Raw genomic sequence first — 23,625 nt, forward strand, 5'->3', positions numbered from 1 at the left:
AGTGGTCGCGGGGTCAGCTGGGGACTCTGGGGGGCGCTGTGCCGAATGCGCAGTAGGTATAAACCAGCTGAAATGTCATTGTTTATACGAAAACCCATTTTTTCAACTGTTTCAAAGAGTTTATTGTCATTTGCACAGTAAGGAACAGGTTCCGTGTACAATGAAATTCTTTCTTTTGCTTCACACCAAGAATGCCAAATGGAAGAGAAAATACAACGAATAACTAGATAACTAATAAAGGGCAAAGTTCACTGAGATTATATACATAGGTGAACAGTAAAGTGAACGAGTGCTACAATCAAAAACAGCAATAAGTAGAAACAATCGTTTGTGTGACAGTAAATGACAGAGGCATGTAAACATGTTGACAGTAAAGTGCAGAGTTATTTCTGAGGTCGGTTCAGGAGTCTGATGGCAGTGGGGAAGAAACAGTTCTTTAATCTAGTGGTCTTGCATTTGACACTTCTGTACTTCTGGCCTGAGGGCAGAAGTGTGAACAGTCCATGCTGGGGGTGGATGGGGTCTTTAAGGATGGAGGCAGCTCTCCTGTGGACTCTCTGGTGGTAGATGCTTTGCAGAGAGGGTAGTGGAGTCCCGGTGATGATCTCAGCAGTCTTCACCACTCTCTGCAAGCGTTTTCGGTCCATCACAGTCGTGCTGCCGTACCACACGGTGATACAGCTGATCAGGAGGCTCTTGATGACACAGCTCTAAAAATTTCGGAGGATTCTGGGTGACATCCCAAATTTTCTCAGCCTCCTCAGGAAATACAACCGCTGCTGAGCCTTCTTGACCAGCTGCATGGTGTTCAAATCGTTTTCATTACCATTTTGCAAATTTGCGCTTTAGCAATATTCTAGATTCTCCACTGCGTCCGAGTGCAAAACTCTGCGATGTTTGGCTGTTTTTTTTTCACATTTTGGCATTTTTCCATTCCATTTTTCCATTCCATAATTCACAAAAACTCTTTGGATGTAAAAAAAAACTATAGAGATATCAGTAATTCAACTCGTGGGACGCTCAGAGTGCAAGAACCCCCACCGACGTTTTGGACGTGCCAGAGAAACTCTCGTACGGCCGACGTCTCAGTCGCATCTTGTTTGGGAGGTTAAGCGAATATTGCTTCCCTCCTTTACGCTGCACATCAAATGACAGCTGTGTTTGACCCAGTTCTGTAGTTCAGTCACCTACAATCAAATCTGTCTTAAAAACGGGATGAAATCAGCGGCGGCTTCAGATGGTGAAACTAAATACATAAAACAAAAACGGACTGATCACCAAGACAATGCTAAAAAAATAAGCCACTGCTTTTCCATATGATTTTAACTTGAAAGTTTCTATGTTACAGCAAGAGTCCATTAACAAAGTTACATTTATTCTGGCATTGTTTATACACAGCGCGTGTGTATCGTTGTATATCAGCAGTCTTTGTGTGTGTGTGTGTGTGTGTGTGTGTGTGTGTGTGTGTGTGTGTGTGTGCGTGCGTGCGTGTGTGTGTGTGTGTGTGTGTGTTAGAAGGAGGATGGGCGGGAGTGGTGTGTTCTGTTTCCAGCAGGTCAGTGGCTCAATGACCAAGCCATAGACCCCATTGATTTTTATGTCACAGCACATAATCTTTTATTACTGAGATGACGACCTGACTGGCAGGTTAACTCTAACTGTAACAGCCAGAGAAATCTATCATCCCCTCATTATATTTCCCCCCGGGGGCTTTTCAGAGCCTGCGATGAAATCCGGGTGAAATTGAATTAGACAGGCATCGATAAACATAATGTCGTTTATTGATAAGCAGGCTCAGTCTGCTCAGCGCTGTGATTACTGTGATTGTGTATGAAGTGCGGGTCAGACAGAGGGGGCTTTTTTGGATATTTCTTTTACTCCATGTAAGAATTCTCCTTAATCTCTTTGACTTTTCCTTTGTTCAGCTTTTACACCTCAGGTAAATCAGTTCCTCCATTTTAATTGCTGGTGGTTATACATTTATTATACATTTTCCCAGCTCTACAGACCATACCGGAGCACCTTGTAGTTCTACAATTACAGACTGTAGTCTGTAGTCTTTTGCTCTGCATAATTTCTTAGCCCCATTTTGCTGTGCTGTTCAAAGCACCGGACCCCCACAGAGCAGGTATGACATGGTGCTGTGGTGGTGCGTGTGGATCAGACACAGCAGTGCTGCTGGAGTTTTTAAACCCCCCAGTGTCTGGACTGAGAACAGTCCACAGGCCAAAAAACATCCAGCCGACAGCGTACTGTGTCACTGATGAAGGACTAGAGGACGACAGACACACACTGTGCAGTGACAGATGAGCTACTGTCTCTGACTTTACATCTACAAGATGGACCAATGAGGGAGGAGTGTCTCACAGAGTGGACAGTGATTGGACACAGGTTTTAAAAACTCCAGCAGCACTGCTGTGTCTGATCCACTCGCACCAGCACAATACACACTAACACACCACCACCACATCAGTGTCACTGCAGCTCTCCACCTGGCCTGTGGAGCTACAGAGTGCATCAGTGGAGCTGATAAAATGGACGGTTCATGTAGGAACAAAGGGTTTACTTTAATGTTACGGCTGATCGCCCATAATGTTAATGTTGAAGTAATAGTAATAGTTAATTTTGTTAATGCTTTAAAAAGACATTAACCTTGACACCCGAACTTTCTTTGAATATCTGTCCTATTGCAAAGAAGGCAGTGTTTGGCCAAGTTTCAACAGTGAAACCCACCAGTGTGACTCCAGGTGTGAGCATAAAGGTCTTTGTACCATGCCTCCTCTCTGTCTTTAAGTGTGTGTGTGTGTGTGTGTGTGTTTGTGTGTGGAGTGAGGGGCGGTTAGAGACTGTTCGAAGCCTGTCATCTCTCTTCCACTATGAAGCTCTCGGAGGAAAGAGCGGCTAATCGGGAGAAATCACTCGCTCCAGTGGAGCACATCCGCACTCGTCAAGCTCACTCTCTCACACACACACACACACACACAAGCAGCTACAAACAGCTGGAGGTGTTGCAGCCCTCAGGGAAAGTTATGACAGGAAAAAGATGAATGATGTTTCTTCTTTGTTGCATCTCCCTTAGTGAGGAAGTTAGCTGGTAGTAGGAGCTTAATGTGGAGGTCTGTGTCTGTTCTAAGAGTGCAGTGTTACCTGTTTAGTCTGATAGATATTATATGGCGCTTTTCCACTGCATGGTTCTACACTATTCATTTCTACTCTCTGTTTGGTCCCTGGTTTGTTTTGTACTATCCTCCCACTGCGTAATTTTACGAGCTGCCGTCGTGAGTCGGATAAAAACAAATGTGATCTCTGCTGCAGCTGAAGATTTTACAGATGGAGAGTTGGTGCTGGTCGTCTGCGTTGCGTGGCGTAGAGTGACGACTCTCTCTGGACAATCAGTGCTCTGCAAGGTTTACACGCCACGGTTTAGTCCCTACTCGGCTCGCTCTGAACCACGAGAGAACAGCCACTAAACAAGAACCCGCTTCCAGATTAGAGTCAGGTAGGGCAGGGTAGGGACCATGCTGTGGAAAAGTGCCTATATTCGGTTAGTTATTCCATTTGAAGTTGCACATTTAGGGCTTTTTTTTTTTTTGCTTTGTGGTTTATATACTGTACACAACTGACATCAGATACTAATTTAAAGAAAACATTTTAAATGATTAAAATTTTGCACCGTCCTCAATGTCAAGTGTCAGCAGATGATGTAAAAAGCAAACCCAACGTTGAATTGTAGAGCGGTCTAAGCATTTGTCCTATCATGGGGAGACTGAATCCTGGTGACAGCACAATATATTCCACCAACCGATACATCGAAAAGGCCCTGCCCACATCCAGTGTCTCACCTCCGTTTATGTCGGTGTGTGTGTGTGTGTGTGTGTTTATGTTCATCCAGGTGAGTTCGGCTCCCTCTAATGGCAGTAGTGAGATCTCCACTCCATCCCGCAAGGCTCCACCCTCCGCTCCCAAGGTTCGTAAGAGTGTGAGCAGCCGGATCCACGAGGCCGTGAAAGCCATCGCTTTGTGCCACAACGTCACACCGGTCTATGAGTCCCACGCCAATGGAACCAGCGGAGAACCCGAGAGCACCGAGGCTGACCAGGACTTCAGTGACGACAACCGGACTTACCAGGCATCCAGCCCTGACGAGGTCAGTGCACTTGGTAACACACACCTCAGTCTCCACACACAGGGATAGGCCAGTTTAGAAGACTAACCAGCACAGACCAGCGTACAGGTCAGGGTTTAGGCCAAAACTTAGGCCAGTTTTCAGACCAGTGTTCAGGCCAATCTACAGGGTGGGCCATTTATATGGATACATCTTAATAAAATGGGAATGGTTGGTGATATTAACTTCCTGTTTATGGTACATTAGTATATGGGAGGGGGGGGGCTTTTCAAGATGGGTGGTGACCATGGTGGCCATTTTGAAGTCGGCCATTTTGGATCCACATTTTGTTTTTTCAATGGGAAGAGAGTCATGTGACACATCAGACTTATTGGGAATTTCACAAGAAAAACAATGGTGTGCTTGGTTTTAACGTAGCTTATGACCACTTATAAAATGTGTTCAAAGTGCTGCCCATTATGTTTGATTGTCAATGCAACCCTCTTCTCCCACTCTTCACACACTGATAGCAACACTGCAGGAGAATTGCTAGCACAGGCTTCCAGTATTCGTAGTTTCAGGTGCTTTCAAAATGGTAGTTTCAAAATGGCCGCCATGTTCCCCACCCATCTTGAAAAGTTTCCCCCCTCCCATATACTAATGTGCCACAAACAGGACGTTAATATCACCAACCATTCCCATTTTATTAAGGTGTATCCATATAAAGCCCACCCTGTACAGGTCAGTGTAGATGCCATGAGTAGAGGACAGTAAAGAAGGCACGGTGCAGTATAAAAGCAACGTTTGATTCAGTTTGGGAACCCAGGAAACGTCCCCTTTCTGTTCAGACTGGTAATCCATTTTACACTCTCTTTGTTTCCACAAGAACAGATTGCTGTATTATCCTGAATAACAAGCCGCAATAATACTGTGGCCTCCTGCCTCTTCAGAGCTCTGACGGTGTAATCCTATATAGCCGACTGCTGGCATTTATGACCACACAGGTCTAGAATTTACTGCCCCATTGAATGGTAATATAGACATTGTGTTATTAGAGAAATCTGAGAGGAGACTCAATAAATATCGGGGCACGAATAAGTCACACATGAGGAAGCCTTCCGTTGAGATATTTAGGGAGTATTTATGGTTTCTTGTTACTGTACGAGGCGAATGAAATGATATGAGCCACTGAGTCCAGTGCTTAAGTCATTAAATAGCAGAGATGCAGGTCATATTTCACACAATAGCAGCGGCATTTTAAATGATGGAGGATATTTCAGCTGCTCTTTTGACTGAATTGCCATTGCTAATTGAAGGGTGACAAGTGATGGCTGTTAAGTCAGGAGTCCAATAACCACTGTAACTGGAATATGACAGATCCAGCCACTGGGAAAGAGGTGGTGGACCGTGCTGTATTTTGAACTGTTGCACATCTGAGGTTGGTCTGTTTTTAAAGGGGGTATTCCACTGACTTTTCACAAAACCTGGATATATTAAATATTAAGGAGTTTTGTAAGTCATTCAGTGTGGTTTAAATGCTTCTTTCTCAAGACACTTCCTGGGTCTGAATTGTTGAAAGTGTGAATGGAGCCAGACGTCTGAAGCGTTTAATGCCTCTTAAAGCTCATCTTTGAAAGTTATTGCATTACCAGAGTTATAAGGTAAGAAAAGTATAGTTTCAGACTCACCACTATTTTCCCTTCATCAAATATAAAAAAATAACAAGTGTAGGGTGGACGTCCTGTGAAGGCTGTGAAAGATAAAAACAAACTATCTGTGTGTTCAGGTAAAATTGCCTTGTCTGGTCTCCTTACTTGATGTGTCTATTTATTTATTTCCTTTAATGCTCATGCCTTATCTCCTCCGTTGTCTCGTCTCACAGAGTGATCAATATTTAATTTTCTCAGGGAGACTACAGCTCAGTGTTTAGTTCGAGTCCTGTGTGTGTGTGTGTGAGTGTGTATGCCTCTGTGTCTCTTTAATCTGTGGCCTTGTCAGCATCTGTGTCCCTCAAGGAGCCCTAGTCCTTCTTTGCTACACCCTGACGGACCCCTGGGCTGAGCGGTGTACACTGTTTTATTATATGGCACCCATCGTGTCCAGTGTCAAGTGTGGGCTAGAGGGGCATTTTAACCCCCACCCTGCTTTTGGACCTTTTCTCCTGGGCAGTATGTCGGCATTTTCAGGTTATGTTTAATAAATAGAAAAAGGCAAAAAATGGATGCGCAGCGGCAAAAGCAACAAAGAATATGGTGTGGTTAGAGTTTCAGTCTTAATACTTGTATTTTTGCTGATGAAGAAAGGACAGTCAAATTTTTTGTTTTGCTTTTTTTTTTGTGTGTGTGTGTGTGTGTGTGTGTGTGTGTGTGTGTGTGTGTGTGTGTGTGTGTGTAGGTGGCTCTGGTGCGCTGGACTGAGAGCGTGGGCCTGACCCTGGTGAACAGAGACCTGACGTCTCTTCAGCTGAAAACTCCAGCAGGTCAAATCCTGACCTTCTACATCCTCCAGATCTTCCCCTTCACCTCAGAGAGCAAACGCATGGGCATCATTGTTAGGGTGCGTCACATGCATGTGTGTTTGTGTGTTAGCCGTAATGTCATCGGTTTTTAAGACTTCAGTTTAGTAGTTAATAAATACATTTTATTAGGAATTAGAAACACTGAGCTGCACGGTGGAGCAGCAGGTAGTGTCTCTGTCACAGCTCCAGGGTCCTATGAGGAGTGTGGTGTGTTCTCTCTGTGTCTGCGTGGGTTTCCTCCGGTTGACTGTCTGTGAGGAGTGTGGTGTGTTCTCCCTGTGTCTTCGTGGGTTTCCTCCGGGTAACTGTCTGTGAGGAGTGTGGTGTGTTCTCCCTGTGTCTGTGTTGGTTTCCTCCGGGTGACTGTCTGTGAGGAGTGTGGTGTGTTCTCCCTGTGTCTTCGTGGGTTTCCCGGGTGACTGTCTGTGAGGAGTGTGGTGTGTTCTCCCTGTGTCTGTGTGGGTTTCCTCTGGGTGACAGTCTGTGAGGAGTGTGGTGTGTTCTCCCAGTGTTTGTGTGGGTTTCTTCTGTGTGCTCTGGTTTTCTTCCATTAATCCAAATAAACATTTTGGTGTGTGGATTAGCAATTCAAAAACAGAAATCACCGGTGTGAGTGTGTGAGTGACTGGGTGAGTGTGTGATACCTTGTGAAGGACTGACCCCTTGTCAAGTGTGTGATACCGCCTTGCACCCAGAACAGAATTAGATGCTTACAGACGTTTAATAAATTAATTAATTAAGTACCAAATATGTATTTCACAAATGTTTAACATGCTGTTATTATTTTAGTGATGCTGTTGTACGGTTTTGAATATGTATTGTTGGGTTGTAGATTCAGTGGATCATTACTGGATGCAGATAACTGTTTTTTTTTTTTTTTCTGTTAAAGGTCTCTGGTAGTAGCACGTTTAGCTTTATATTAACCCTTTGTTATTTCATTCTGATTCATATTTCAGGAGGAGGCCACCGGGGAGATCACGTTCTACATGAAAGGAGCGGACGTCGCCATGGCCAGCATCGTGCAGTACAACGACTGGCTTGAGGAGGAGGTAAACGTGCATTTTCCTGTGGATTAATGAAGGACACTGGCCTCCATGTTTGACAAAATGGCACCAAACTTAAAACTAGACCCTGGTCTTAAGCAGTTCTCATCAGTCTGTGTTTACACAGAGCAGGAGCATGGATCAGGACCTAAATATCTGGGAACAGCATTGTTCCGAAGGTCTTTGTATATCATCACCAAGGACAGTGGAGACACAGTAGTGTCAAAAAAAAGCCTAGGCCTGCTGTCACATTTCCCATTGTGATGTTCATAATGCTATTGGCGATATGTAGTCAATGAGCACCGGAGGTGACGCTTATTAATTAATGAGTGTCCTAAATAAAGGCGTGTTCCTGCGAGGCAGTACGCTGCTGCATGTCATAATCCAGGGTAGGGGATAATGATGTGGGTGTGGGGGGGGGGTGCCTGTAATCATCAATAAACAATCAGAGCATCAGCGCCAGTCTATTGGGTTTTCATATCAAAAATAAACCGCTGCCCCACTTCTTTTTTTAGTTGGGTGCTCTGAAATTCCCTGCAGGCTGTATTTATCAACATCGATTGGCACCATGTGGAGCTGAAACAGCATATACTGTATATATATATATGTGTGTGTGTGTGTGTGTGTGTGTGTGTGTGTGTGTGTACATGTGATGACATTGAGATTTACACGACCTAAGGTCATGTTTGGGTTCAGGGAATAAACCACACTTTACTCAGGATTACACTGAAATTTCATTTGAATCATGATGCAGGTACAGGCTACAGCAGTGTTAGTGGCCTTCCTTAAAGACATGGTATAGCATGGTGCCCCTGCCTGAGCTGGGAATCTAACCCCTCTCTGCAGTGTAGACGGCAGTGATGTTGTCCACTACTCTCTCCCAGTCACTTTTACACAGTCACGTCTTCAGTCGTGTTGTAATCCAAGTCTCATGTGAGTTTTCTTTGCTCCAGTGTGGGAACATGGCCAGAGAGGGACTCCGCACACTGGTGGTGGCTAAGAAGTCTCTGTCTGAGGAGCAGTACCAAGACTTTGAGGTAAATGCAGAGTAATTAATGATTGAAAAAGCTTCGCTTTATTTAAATCTCAGCAGTGGGGCAGCACTGTTCTCTATTTCTCTCTCTCTCTCTCTCTCTCTCTCTCTCTCGTCTTCTCCATAGAGAGATGCAGAGATTTTTTGATACACTGTAAACATAATATTTTGCCATTCAGACACAAAGCATTTTTTGTTGTATTTAAAACCTCTAAAACATTCAATGTAGTATTTAAAAAGACTCATAAAACCACAGTAGCATCTGGAACCATCTACTAAAATCAATCTCTCTCTCTCTCACACTCTCTCCCTCTCTCTCTGTCTCTCTACTTCTCTCTCTCCTCTCTCTCCCTCTCCTTTCTCTCTCTCTCTCTCTCTCTCTCTCATTCTGTCTCTCTCCCTCTCTCTCTCCTTCTCTGTCTCTCTCTCTCCTTTCTCTCTCTCTCTCTCTCTCTGTCTGTCTCTCTACTTCTCTCTTTCTCTGTCTGTCTCTCTACTTCTCTCTCCTTTCTTTCTCTCTCCCTCTCTCTCTCTGTCTGTATCTCTACTTCTCTCTCCTCTCTCTCTCTCTCTCTCTCTCTCTCTCTCTCTCTCTCTCTCTCTCTCTCTCTCTGTCTGTATCTCTACTTCTCTCTCCTCTCTCTCTCTCTCTCTCTCTCTCTCTCTCTCTCTCTGTCTGTATCTCTACTTCTCTCTCTCTCTCTCTCTCTCTCTCTCTCTCTCTGTCTGTATCTCTACTTCTCTCTCCTCTCTCTCTCTCTCTCTCTCTCTCTCTCTCTCTCTCTCTCTCTCTCTCTCTCTCTCTCTCTCTCTCTCTCTCTCTCTAGAGTCGTTATAACCACGCAAAGCTGAGTCTACATGACCGATCCCTGAAGGTGGCGGCAGTGGTGGAGAGTCTGGAGCGAGAGATGGAGCTGCTGTGTTTGACTGGAGTAGAAGATCAGCTGCAGACGGATGTGAGGCCAACTCTGGAGCTCCTCCGCAACGCGGGCATCAAGGTCCAGAGTTTAAAAAAAGCTAAATATGTTGGATTTTAATCTCTTTTAAAAAACACAAATCCAAAATTTCCACCGGGATCATGTTGCGTTGCTCGTTTGGCACTTCTTTAACTTCCTGGCCCTCTGTCTTTTTCAGATCTGGATGCTGACCGGAGACAAACTTGAGACGGCCACATGCATCGCTAAGAGCTCTCACCTGGTGTCCAGGAATCAAGATATCCATGTCTTTAGACCAGTGGGTGCTTTCTAACCATTTTCCTTTTAATTGTCTCTAAAGAGACGCGGATGATTTGTTTAATTCATAGAAAGAGGTGTGGCTTTCGCTGAACTGTTTTATTCGTCTCTGATCTCTGCTTTTCTACAGGTGTCTAATCGAAGTGAAGCTCACCTGGAGTTAAACGCCTTCAGAAGGAAACACGACTGTGCTCTGGTCATCTCCGGAGATTCTCTAGAGGTAGGACAACACACACTTCATACTCCAGACCCAGTGTCTGGGCTGACTGACTAGGTTTAAAGTCATTTGATGTTTTTACTGACACACAAAACAATTAGAAACTGGTGCACGGAGATGTAAACAAGAACTTGGTGCCCAAGCAAAGGAGCTTACAAGGTAACAACGACTGCTGCTGTCCGTGTGGTAGTCTGGGGTTCTCAATCAAGGCCATCACACTACACTTGACCTATAAAAGAGCTTAGGCTGGATTCCTCATTACATTTTCCTGCTTCTGTAACAGGATTAAAATCATACTCTGGACAAAAGCGTCTGCCATTTGTTTTAAATGTAAATATAAGAGTAATACAATGGGAACATTGACTCTAAAACAAAGGATAGACGCTTGTTTTGTAAAAGCTGTTACTGTGTGTGTGTGTTCTCAGGTGTGTCTGCGTTACTATGAGCACGAGTTTGTGGAGCTGGCGTGTCAGTGTCCGGCGGTAGTTTGTTGCCGTTGCTCTCCCACGCAAAAAGCTCAGATCGTCCGTCTACTGCAGCAGCACACAGCCAACAGGACCTGCGCTATCGGTCAGATCTCTCTCTCTCTCTCTCTCTCTCTATCTATCTATCTATCTCTTTCTCTCTTTCTGTTTCTCTCTCTCTCTTTCTCTCTCTCTCTTCCTCTCTCTCTCTTTTTCTCTTCCTCTCTCTCTCTCTCTCTCTCTCTCTCAGTCCTTATATTTTGTGCTGTCAGCCACTAGAGGGCAGGCTGAGGACACAATAACGCTTGGCACTTGGTTCATTGGAGTAAAGGCAGATTAAACAACTAAAACAATAACTGCTCGCTTCTCTCCCCTTTTTTATCAAACCTTTCATTAACACAGACACAGGCATTCATTAATATCCAATACCTGCCTCTTTAAGAAGTTACACACTCTTTGTAAATATATGATAACTAAGGTATTCCGTCTCTCTGCTCAGGTGATGGAGGGAATGATGTCAGTATGATCCAAGCAGCAGATTGTGGAATAGGCATTGAAGGAAAGGTGAGATGGTTGCCCTTAAAGCGATTTCTCTCACTAGTGAGTTGACAGACAATTTGAATAACTTTGGTATTTCTTTTACTTGCTGAATACACACCTAGGAATTACATATTTACAAGTTGTTCCCAAGATGACTGTCCCTTATTGCCTTTAAAAGTGTCTTAGATTTAACTCTGCACCTACGCCTTCATTCAGTAAACGCTCTGTAAATATTCGGTTAGTCGATGCCTTACAAATTTAGATGTGACTGAGACTATAATGACTGCCAAATACATCTAAACGTATGCTTATGGTGAAATAAGTGTGCGTTTACAGTTTTGTTTTTTTAAACGGTGCTTGATTTCCTGTAGGAGGGAAAGCAGGCGTCTCTAGCTGCAGATTTCTCCATCACTCAGTTCAAACACATCGGGAGACTGCTGATGGTCCACGGCAGGAACAGCTACAAACGCTCCGCAGCTCTCGGACAGTTCGTCATGCACCGTGGCATGATCATCTCCGCCATGCAGGTAACACACACACACACAGTGGAGAACAGGGAGGAAGAGGGGTTTGTGACTGAGCTGGATACTGATACTCTTTCTTTTCTGTTTTATTCCCAGGCTGTGTTTTCCTCTATTTTCTACTTTGCATCTGTTCCTCTGTACCAGGGCTTCCTCATGGTGGGGTACGTCTTTTACAAACCTCCTTAATTCCAAACTTACTGAGGTGACAATGACTCATTCTCGCGTGGATCATAATCATAATCATAATAGTGTGAATGCACAGGATCTGTTTCCCCTACTGTAAAATATATATAGTTGCACAGCCAGAGATGATATAGCTTAAGTAAACCTTAAAATATATGTTTATAATCATTGAAATTTAATGGCTACAGATTCCCACAATGTTTTAAGTTTTAATAATATTCTGTGCTCACAGCTACGCTACGATCTACACCATGTTCCCTGTGTTCTCCCTGGTTCTGGACCAGGACGTGAAGCCTGACATGGCTTTACTGTACCCAGAACTGTATAAAGATCTCACCAAGGTAAAGTCAATGGATAGACATTTTTTTACATTTATTTCAGGTTTAAAGGAACACTGTGTAATATTTTTACCATAAAATTACAGCTTCAAAATATTTGTGATGCTCTATTAAGCAGTTAAAGGGAATACAGAGGCTCTGTCGTTGCTGTCGTTGCAGGCTTCAGCACGACAGAAACTGCACTATTTAACTTTTGGAGGAGGGTAGGAAACCACTAGGGGGAGCCCCAGGAGAAAAAGAAAAAGATCTTACCTAGTGTTCCTTTAAGCTCATAAATGTGTTTTGTTTTTTGTTTTTTTTTTTTTGTTTTGTTTTTCCCCAAAGTTAAGAGTGAGATTTATTTAATGGTGACTGTTAATCTCTGTTTGCACTGAACAAGCTTTTTCCTTTAGTTTATGGTTTAATTGTAAAGTCTTCATCATGTGTCTGTGGTATGTTCTGACCTCGATTCTCTTTTCTGGTTCTTTCCCACTTTAGGGGCGGTCTTTGTCGTTTAAAACCTTCCTTATTTGGGTTTTAATAAGTGTGTATCAAGGTAATTTTTTTCAAGTATTAATTTAATCAAATTAACATTTGGGCAGAAGTGTGGCGAACAATAAAAGGCAGTTTTCCAAGATGCGCCCAAACTTCTGCATGAAATATTATTATATTATTTACTCAAATAAAAGAATAGGAGTCAGGTTTCCTGCTAATGTTCTTTGACTAGCACAATAATAATAATTATTATTATTATTATTATTATTATTATTATTATTATAAAAGTCCACAGTCTCCTGAAGTAAGAAGCAGCATCTTGTGGCCTGTTTCTGAGCTGGTGAAGTTCAGGCGGGACGCCAGCTCTCGCGCTCCTCTCCGTGTTGTAAACAGATCCATCCTCGTGGCAGCGGGACAGATCCGTGTCCCTGTCCGAGCGTGACGTCCCAACAGCTCCAGCTTTTTTAATTAAACCTCAGTACACAGAAAAATGGGAAACGGGTGCGACTGCCTCATTTAATCCAGTGGTTAACTTCCAGGAATGTGCAGAGCTTCGTCCACACAAACAGCAGCCATTACCCCATCAGTCAGAGGCCGTTAGACTGAGACCGTTTATGATTGAAATGAAAAGGAGGCTGATACAGAACAGTGATAAAGAAGGAGAAGAGAAAATGAGAACGGAGAAGAACTGAGCTAAAACGGCTAAAAAACAGAGCTTCCGATCCTCGCACCTACTGCTGTGAGCTCGGGTCATGCTTTAGATAACAGCACACCACCTTGATCCCAAAGGATGTCTTTGCATTTCATTAGAGATAACATTCATAAATTACATTAACTTCAGTCAGAGAAACGTTTAAAATAAGAACTCGTTTAAACTCGATTTAAACGTTATAATGAACCTCATAAAACATCCATATAAAGAGCTATTAATGTGTTATGAAGACAACGCCATACATTAAATATTGAGGGGATCTGTCTTTAAACGTGACTCAAACTCTACCTGATGAATCTTAATTGAACCCGTCTCTAATTGTGATCCGTGCTCTGGTGTGTGTCCACTAGGGGGCATCCTGATGTACGGAGCCCTGGTGCTGTTTGACCAGGAGTTTGTTCACGTGGTGGCCATCTCCTTCACGGCTCTGGTTCTGACTGAGCTCCTGATGGTGGCTCTGACCATTAGGACGTGGCACTGGCTGATGGTCGTGGCCGAGTTTTTCAGCCTCGGCTGCTACCTCGCGTCCCTCGCGTTTCTCAACGAGTACTTCGGTAAGAGTCCTGCCTCTGACCCCTCCTTTCTCCTGAAGACCTGCTTAAAACAGCTTAATTATTCTAAAAATATTTATTTTTTAGTTGTTTTTTCTGTCCTTTTACTCCAGGATATGTTTGAATCGAAAGTTTATTTAATAAAACCATAAATAAATATAGGGTGTGTGTAGAAGAAGAGCCTTGGTTTAAAGTTAAAGGGGCAGTGCATCGTTTTTAACATCAACAAACATTATTTATGAAAGGGATTGTAGGTTTTTTTTGTATCCAATTCATCATTTCTTTGAATGCAACTTCAATATGAGATGGCCATTTTTAGAGTAGATTTTATAATCTTTGAAGTGGTGTATGTACTTGGCCGTAGCACTTAGCTTCTTCCTGGTGTCTCCCTGCGATTTTAGAAGGAATGAAAGTGTCCTACAAACTGACCACGGAAAGATAGAGGCTTACAGCTGCTGTCTTGAGCTTGTGGTGCCTAACACTTCCACTGTCTCCCTGTTAAACTCATCCCCTTTTCTTTCTTCTTTCTCGCTTCTCTCTCACTCAGGCATAGGTAGAGTGTCCTTAGGATCTTTCCTGGGTAGGTTCTGTGTTGCTGGGTTTTCTCTCTCGCTCATGATCTCATTCCCCTTTCCTCTCCTTTTCATCCCCCCATTTCTTCTCACTCTTCCTTCTCCTTCACTCGCAGAGGAGACTCTGACTGTGCTGTGATTCAGTGACGCCTGGTCCTCATTTTCCAAAACATTCCACCATCGCCACTCACTCATCTCCACATGTCACTAACTAATCCTCCTATTTGTGCTAAAATTACAGTTTAAAAACAGTGCATTTTTGTTTTGCTGATCTTCGTGTCCAAACTAAACCCAGGTTGAGCCTCGATAGGAAATGATCACAAGTTAAATTACAATCACAAAATGTGTGTTTACGTGAACAAAACTGTCTGATAACTTCGAATCGGATGTTTATCGTACTGTGTACGAGCACGTTAGTAATGCAGAGTCTACATGAGTCACACAGTATATTTACACAAGCGCACAAAACAGGATCATTTATCCACATTTCTCCTCTGGGAAACTTTGCGTTTCTGCACGTGTGGCTGTAGATGAATGAAAGAAAAGGGAGTGTTGCAGGTCTCAGCACTGACCTTGTCACCAGAAGGTCACAGATTGGAACCTAGACCCTAGAGAGCAATTGGCTTTAGGGCTGTTTAACGCTTCTGTGTTGGCTCGATGCAGAGTCTAAACAGCTGTGAGTGTTAATACGATTTCACCACCGAAACACTAGGGCAGAACCCCAAATATCTTCCTCCACCCTATGTAGTACACAATGTAGTGGTGTAGTAGTATTTGTTTAATCTGTGTAGTGCACTATGTAGGCAGTAGGTTGGTATTTGGGACAGAACAAAGTTTACATGCAGTTCCAGAACAGAAACGAATACAAAGCCGGCAGTTTCTTCCTCCGCATGTGTTCGCTAATTGTAACGAGGTGGGTTTTAAATCTGAATTTTTGTTTTTTCAATTTGTGGCATCTATAACGATGTCTGGGCAAATCTCTCGCCATGACGTTGTTGTAGTGTGGAGAGAAGTTTATATTTCTCTGTTCTCACACCAGCGCCACCCGAGGGTCTTATTTTAGAGCGTGTGTAAATTACTGTACACACACAGCACTGAGCAAAAGTCAGAGACCACACAGTCTTTATTTACTGTCCTCTACAAACATTAAGAACAAGCTCCACACACAGAAACCACACAGATGCCCCACAAATTAATATTAAATCAAAAAATAGTATTGTTATCAAAGCAAAAACCCACTCAGATCTCTCCCTCTCCCTCCTAGCTATTGTTACATTTCTGGGGAGGTGCCCATCAGGTTATGGCATAGATCCAGTGCAGAAGCATAGTGACAGATCTGGGCAGTTTGCTTTCTCCTCTGACATTCAGTTGTTCTGTCATTAGCTGCACTTTGAAAAAACTCATGTCTTGGAGGAAGCACATGTTCGCCTCCACCCTCCCGAGGCAGGCAGCACAGTGTAATCGGGGTGACATAGTGAAGGGGTGGAATTGTAGAGGACTAACCCCCATTTACACTAGTAAGCTACAAGTCTGTGTGTGTTCAACACCCACTCACATTGTCACTTGGGCGTGTACAAGGTCCAACGTCTGACAAGGAAATGAAACAGCCAAAGTAAATACTGTATCCGTATCTCCACTTCCTTCCACATTTAAAGCAACACTAGGTAGTATTTGTACCTTAAACATACAGCTTCAGTATGACTGTGATGCTACGCTGAGCTGTAACAGGGAGAGCAGGGCCTCTGAATAAACAAATGCGAAAACAGACCATAAACAATGAGGATCAGAGCGAGAGACGACATGCGCTGAAGGAACAGCTGAAATCATGATTCTATTGTGAACGTAAACTCACTCTGTGTTAGTCTGAAAAGCCTTTAGCGCTAATCTCTCTATTTTATCCTGTCCTCCTCCAGATCTGTCGTTCATCACCACCAAGGCATTCCTGTGGAAGGTGTGTGTGATCACTCTGGTCAGCTGCCTGCCGCTCTACATCATCAAATACCTGAAGCGCAAGTTCTCTCCCCCCAGCTACTCCAAGCTGTCGTCCTGAGCTCGTCTACACCTTTATGGACACTTCCGAACACATCCACGAGGCATTTAGAAGCATGCACAGCAGCTTAATAATCACACCGACGTAACAGATCTGCTTTAAAGTGTCAGATTGTGAGGTTTCAGGTTCCTGACGTCTCGTTCCTGAGCTCTGTCACGCTGTTATGTTTGCTTTATAAGTGCCTAATTAACATCTTATGCCTTATGCTGCGGAGTATCACAGTTCCTCGCATCTGCAGCTGGCTTCTACATGAATCACAGGAGAGGTCTGTGAATACTTGAAAAGCACAAAAAAAGAGACCAAGAATCAAAGTATGGGAGGAATTATGGAGAAAATTCTAAAAACATGGAGCTTTGTTGGTCACCTCCTTCATTTCTGTTCATTTCATATCTGTGATGTTTACTTTTCCTGTTTTTTTATGAGGGTTCAGAGGTTTTATAGTGTTTTATTTATTATGTACAGTTGTGTTCAGTTCCCTCTGGCACGCAGGCTTTTTCCTGAACGTGAGCCGCTTAAAAGTGGTTCCAAAGCCTTTACGAATAGGATGCGATGGTAATCGGTAACTGTTTTTGTGTGGGTCATTGTTGAGAAGGCTACACAGGTGTGAAGGGCAGCTGCTGTGTTCAAATGATGTAATAAACTAAGCATCCACACACACACACACACACACACGGAGACACCACACACACCTACATACACACGTCCTTGCTCTCCCTTGAGACGTGTGTACGTGGCATAAAACCTTCATATCTCATTTTCTTATCTGTCTTTTTGGATGTAACTATTATGTACAAATTCAGAGTGAATGGATGAATAGAAATGGTCCAGAATTAATTGGATTTAATAATGGATTTTTCAGTTTATTATTTAACTCACATTTAAATTTCATTCTTTCATTCATTTATACATTTTCTGTAAATCCGGTCTGGAGGCAAGGCATCGCACTCACCCTGTCACTCACGCACTCACCCTGTCACTCACGCATTCACACCTGTGGACAGTTTCACTTACTCATTCAGTCGCTCACACTCACCCAGTCACTCACACACTCCCACAGTCACTCACACATTCACACAGTCATTTACACACTCGCCCAGTCCCTCACACATTCACACAGTCATTTACACACTCGCCCAGTCCCTCACACGCTGTGATGTCGTTTTCTGAACAGTGACCTACAGTGAAGTGTTGCCATACTTTCTTCTAAAGATGTCTTCGATTGTTAAACCTTTGCGTTTCTAACCTGCTGTTGATTGTAGAGTGGAGCTGTGTTTATTTTTCGATGTTTGCGGAGATATTTTCGTGATGTTTTGCCTGAGTAATGTCCTGTTAAATATAGGCAGCTTTGAGTGATACGCCTACTGCGCTAAGACTGCTCCGTGCAGACGCCAGCTGCAGGAAAAATAAGGAACAAATGAAGTGCCACAGGATCGAGGGTTCCTCCGCAGTGGGACGTCATTCATCTGGGATCCAGACTTTTCTTTTTACGTTGGCTTTCCTACGTGCACAAGACCATCCACGTGTTTCCAATCAGGACGGTTCATGCTGAAGAATCCACAGAATGTCTTGACTCTACGGTCATGAGTAATGCGTGTACGACTCAGTGTAGTCTTCAGACATGACCTGAATGTCCGAACTGCTCATAACTGCTGTAGATATCTGCCCACAGGCTTCCTGAGCTCGTGTCATCGTTCTGTAGTCACCGGATGCCCACTGAAGGAAATCCCGACCAGTTTTCTCTATGAGGAATTCTTCTGAAAGTGTTTTCTGTGCGTTTGATTCATTTCATCAGCTATAAACAGATGTTTGCTGTATGTACATTTACCTCTGAATTTCATTCGATTTAAAGCAACACTAGTATTTTTACCCTGAAATCACAGCTTCAAAATCATTGTGGTGCTCAGCTGAGCTGTAACAGGGAGAGAACAGAGCCTCTGTCGCTGCTCCTCCAGGCTTAGCACTGCAGAGATTGCACTATGTAACATTTCAAGCTTGTCTTTTGTTTTGTTTAGTCATGAGACTTTGTGATGATGGGTAACAGTAGAAAAGCTCACTTGCGTTTATTCATCATTTACTAATGTATTTTCAAAGGTTGACGGAGTGTTAGCTTGGTTTCTTCTGAATGTCCTCGTAGTTCAGAAGGTGAAAAACATACCTACAGCCAAAACAATCCAAAACATCTCACAGTTTTCTCATGGAGACGGCAGAGTTAGAGCCTGAGTGACCAACAGCGACGTGATGGTGACTGCAGAATGACCCCTAGCTCAGACAGAACGGGTCAAAACTGACTTCTTTGGTGGTAAAATCAACAACATCTGCAGTTTATACCTGACACTTTCTATGAAGCCCATATTTATAAACTGTTATAATTGCAGTTATAACTCTTTGTAATTTGGTAATAATGCTTTATAACAGCGATAATTCCTCAAAAGGCTCTTAAAATGAGTTATAAACTCTTATAAAGCACCGATGTTATATATTTAAGACTTTAATCACATTAAAATACCATCATTGAGTTCTTCAAATTCAAAAAGTTATTTCTCATTTTTATTTATAATGATTATTAATGTGAACCGCCAGTCATTTGAAGCACTCAATGATGGCATTGTAAAAATATATAATCTGTTTATAATTGTTAACGTGTATTATTGGTATTTTAAAGGGATGCACAGGTCACTGTTCAATTAAAAGGTTTATAACGAATAGTGAAACTTGTATAAGTTTAAAAATATGTAATTTTTGATCATTATAAGAGTCTTATGTGGCATTATTACTGTTTATTAGCATTATTACCAAGTTACGAGGAGCTATAACTACATGGATAATGACTTCGTAGAAAGTGTTCCTGTGTATTTTAATCATGGAGGGCGACAAATGGCTGTGAGATGAAGTCATCATCAAAGGGAACCGCTGTTCATTTCACTTCAATCAAATTGACCACAAGCTGATTTTCGAGTAAACACTGGATTTATTGCTTTTTTTACTTTGAATCTGAAGGTTGGCCTTGCTTCAGGCAGTCAGTGGTCAACCAGTACATTTGAGGAATGAGTTTTATCATTCTGTGTGTGTGTGTGTGTGTGTGTAAAAGAAAGACATAACGAGCATTTTGAAATATTAAATGGATGTAACAGTTTGCCAAATTCCTGTTTGTCTCTCGCTGTTCTTTTGCTTCTGTGAATGTACTGATGGATTGAGTTAACTCTTTACTTGCCGATGGTTAAATGAGAATTGCATCTTTAATATCCGTGTTCTTGCATTGAGACAATGTTAATACAGAGCGCAACGCTGTTGAAGGACTAAACGAATCTGCTGAAGTGTTACGGTGGTTAATTTGACTGAAGCCTCTGCTTTTTTTTTTTTCTTTTCTTTTTGAGCTAACGTTCATTATCAAACCACTGTTTTTGTTGTTCTCTCCTTTGTATTTTTTAACTGACTTTCTTTGTTAGTGTCTGTGTTATTGATATGATTTATTACTGAGAAATGATCATTAAAGAGCAATACAGTCGGTCTGTTTTGGGAAACGTTTGTAGTGTGTGGCCTGCTCATTTTTCCTCGTGTGAGGATTTGAAGGCTATCAGCCGCAGGAGAAAAAGCGAGGTGAGGTGCTGATGTCGGACGCTGTGTTCTGGATCACAAACACCACACCAGCTCATCCGAAAGGTACTGAATAGAGCTCCATCAACTCTAGAGAGAACAGTTCCACCGCTCTACAGTCCAGTGCACTCCTCTGGCCTTAGACGTTTGGACATAAATTGTTGGATGAATGTGTTTTTAATGCTGCTTTCTGTGAATGGACTCGTGATATTTGCTTTGACCACAAGGGGGCAGCACTCCCACAGCATCTTTTTTTAGGTCCAACATAAGTCTGTATTATAACTTAGTCTACATAAAAGGTTCTTTGAGGGTTCTAGCTCTAAGAGTGGAACCTGGTTATTTAAAGTGAATTATTTAAATAGTGATGGTTGTATGTGCTCAAGAGTAACGTTTTCTACAATGTGTCCATTCTCTCAGCTCCACTGACCACACAGGAGCACTATGTAGTTTTACAGTTACACACTGGGCTCTGTCTGTTGCTCTGCATACATTGTTAACCCCCTTTCCCCCTGTTCTACAACGCTCAGGACCCCCACAGAGCAGGTGTGATGTGGTGGTGGATCATTCTCAGTGCTGCAGTGACACTGACGTGGTGGTGGTGTGTTAGTGTGTGTTGTGCTGGTGTAGAGTGGATCAGACACAGCAGTGCTGCTGGAGTTTTTAAACCCTGTGTCCACTCACTGTCCACTCTGTGAGACACTCCTCCCTCGTTGGTCCACCTTGTAGATGTAAAGTCAGAGACAGTAGCTCATCTGTCGCTGCACAGTGTGTGACGGTCGTCCTCTAGTCCTTTATAAGGATGATGTCGGTTGGATGTTTTCGCAGCACTGATGTGTCTGATCCACTACCCTGTGATGGATAAATGGTTTTGCACAACTTCGAGCAAAGGATTTGCAAAACAAAAATAAACTAAATGTGTTTGTTTTATTGTTTGTGCATCAGCTCCATACTTCTGCAGATCACTTTTCTTCGGATGTGATCATCCAGCTCCATGAACGTGTTATGGAAGCCCCCGGTTGTCTCTGGAGCTCAGTCTTCCTCCCGGAGCAGGAGACGTGTGGTTTTATGGGGAGCGTACACTAGCGTGATGGTCCACTGCTCCTAACAATCGAAGAACGCACTCTTTCATCTCATCCTCCCTCGTTGTGATTGGCTGGTTGTAGCCGTAAACACATTATAATGTGAGCAGAGATGTGATTAGAACCTGCAGATGTGGAGGGAAGGGATGTAGCTGCTCTTCACGTTTCTCTCGGAGGTCTGAGATTCAGGGCTGTGTGAGTGTGTCCAAAGGTTTGTGGACATTTATCCAACAGTTCTTCTGTTATTAATGCTATTAAAGCAACATTAGGTAGTATTTTTACCATAATATAACAGCTTCAAAATCATAGTGAGGCTCCACCAAGCTGTAAAAGGGAGAACCTCTGCCGTTGCTAATCCAGGTTCAGCACTGCAGAAACTGCGGTGTGTAATATTTGGAGGAGGGTAGGAAACCACCACTATGCTACAGTTAGAAGCAAAAACACTACATATTACATGGTGTTGCTTTAACAGAGAAACAGTGTGCCTGTGATTGTATAATCATTCTTTTTGAACAGAGAACTTAATAGAGGTTTTGGAGTCAGTTTACTGATGTTTTACAGCTGCTGCTGATGATGAAGATGATGATGATGATGATGATGATGATGATGATGATAGTTATCTGAGTCTTTGTCCCAGCAGGACGCAGTTAAACAAGGCGCTGAATTCCTACAAACCAAAAATAGCAACATTAAGAGGGAGATGGCCGCGGGCAAAGGTGTTTTAAGCTTTCCTCATCATCCGTCATTAGCTGATCATGAGATAAACATACCTTTCCACCTTCGTCATCACAGAATCCACAGCCTCGCGCCGTGTGGAGTGATGGGAGAAAGAGGGACAAGCTCAAATTCACAGCAAAACGTATTCCATCAAACCAAAACCTACATAGATATATATATTTTTAATTTATAAATGCAGACTGCAGCTTTGCAGACTTTAGTATCAGAGCCTGCAGCTCCACTTTGCTCTGATGTGTTTCCTCTCTGAGCTCGGAGTCTGCAGCAATCATTTCGGATTATTACAACCTCATTAGCATTTAATTTCAGGAGGCTGCTCTCCTTCCCTTTCTACTGCTCCAGATGTGAACGATTGTATGTCGTTTGGAGCTAAACCAGTTGTTGTGTTAGGCCCCGTCCACACAAATCCAGCAAGTTTTAAAAACAGTTTTGTTTTGAGATTTTAGATCATTGAAAAATCTCCAAGTTATTTGAAGGAGAGTAAGACAGACAAACAGTCTTTCACATGGCAACATATTCACTCACTCACACGGACACTTGTGAGTCTCCAATCCACCTACCAACGTGTGTTTTTGGAGTGTAGGAGAAAAACCACGCAGACACAGGGAGAACACACCACACTCCTCACAGACAGTCACCCGGAGGAAACCCACGCAGACACAGAGAGAACACACCACACTCCTCACAGACAGTCACCCGGAGGAAACCCACGCAGACACAGGGAGAACACACCACACTCCTCACAGACAGTCACCTGGAAGAAACCCACGCAGACACAGGGAGAATACACCACACTCCTCACAGACAGTCACCCGGAGGAAACCCACGCAGACACAGAGAGAACACACCACACTCCTCACAGACAGTCACCCGGAGGAAACCCACGCAGACACAGAGAGAACACACCACACTCCTCACAGACAATCAACCGGAGGAAACTCACGCAGACACAGGGAGAACACATCACACTCCTTACAGACAGTCACCCGGAGGAAACCCACGCAGACACAGGGAGAACACATCACACTCCTCACAGACAGTCACCCGGAGGAAACCCACGCAGACACAGGGAGAACACATCACACTCCTCACAGACAGTCACCCGGAGGAAACCCACGCAGACACAGGGAGAACACACCACACTCCTCACAGACAGTCACCCAGAGGAAACCCACGCAGACACAGAGAGAACACACCACACTCCTCACAGACAGTCACCTGGAAGAAACCCACGCAGACACAGGGAGAATACACCACACTCCTCACAGACAGTCACCCGGAGGAAACCCACGCAGACACAGAGAGAACACACCACACTTCTCACAGACAGTCACCCGGAGGAAACCCACGCAGACACAGAGAGAACACACCACACTCCTCACAGACAGTCACCTGGAAGAAACCCACGCAGACACAGGGAGAATACACCACACTCCTCACAGACAGTCACCCGGAGGAAACCCACGCAGACACAGAGAGAACACACCACACTCCTCACAGACAGTCACCCGGAGGAAACCCACGCAGACACAGGGAGAACACATCACACTCCTCACAGACAGTCACCCGGAGGAAACCCACGCAAACACAGGGAGAACACATCACACTCCTCACAGACAGTCACCCGGAGGAAACCCACGCAGACACAGGGAGAACACATC

The 23,625-nt window shown here is 43.6% G+C and overlaps 1 protein-coding gene across 1 annotated transcript in view; it reads left to right on the forward strand.

The window, feature by feature from the left end:
- Nucleotides 1–20,057, forward strand: part of atp9b (ATPase phospholipid transporting 9B) — a 52,891-nt gene extending 32,834 nt beyond the window's left edge. The window contains exons 15-29 of the mRNA XM_066674506.1: nt 3,893–4,147; nt 6,500–6,661; nt 7,580–7,672; nt 8,620–8,703; nt 9,527–9,697; nt 9,834–9,932; nt 10,062–10,151; nt 10,574–10,718; nt 11,112–11,176; nt 11,524–11,679; nt 11,773–11,837; nt 12,092–12,200; nt 12,675–12,732; nt 13,734–13,937; nt 16,420–20,057. Of these exons, the coding sequence (XP_066530603.1) occupies nt 3,893–4,147; nt 6,500–6,661; nt 7,580–7,672; nt 8,620–8,703; nt 9,527–9,697; nt 9,834–9,932; nt 10,062–10,151; nt 10,574–10,718; nt 11,112–11,176; nt 11,524–11,679; nt 11,773–11,837; nt 12,092–12,200; nt 12,675–12,732; nt 13,734–13,937; nt 16,420–16,556 (1,893 nt within the window). The 3' untranslated portion in view covers nt 16,557–20,057. The remainder of the gene's footprint in view (nt 1–3,892; nt 4,148–6,499; nt 6,662–7,579; nt 7,673–8,619; nt 8,704–9,526; nt 9,698–9,833; nt 9,933–10,061; nt 10,152–10,573; nt 10,719–11,111; nt 11,177–11,523; nt 11,680–11,772; nt 11,838–12,091; nt 12,201–12,674; nt 12,733–13,733; nt 13,938–16,419) is intronic.
- Nucleotides 20,058–23,625: the final 3,568 nt, after the last annotated feature.

This window comes from Hoplias malabaricus, chromosome 6 (genome assembly GCF_029633855.1).
Source record: "Hoplias malabaricus isolate fHopMal1 chromosome 6, fHopMal1.hap1, whole genome shotgun sequence".
Classification (NCBI taxonomy): domain Eukaryota; kingdom Metazoa; phylum Chordata; class Actinopteri; order Characiformes; family Erythrinidae; genus Hoplias; species Hoplias malabaricus.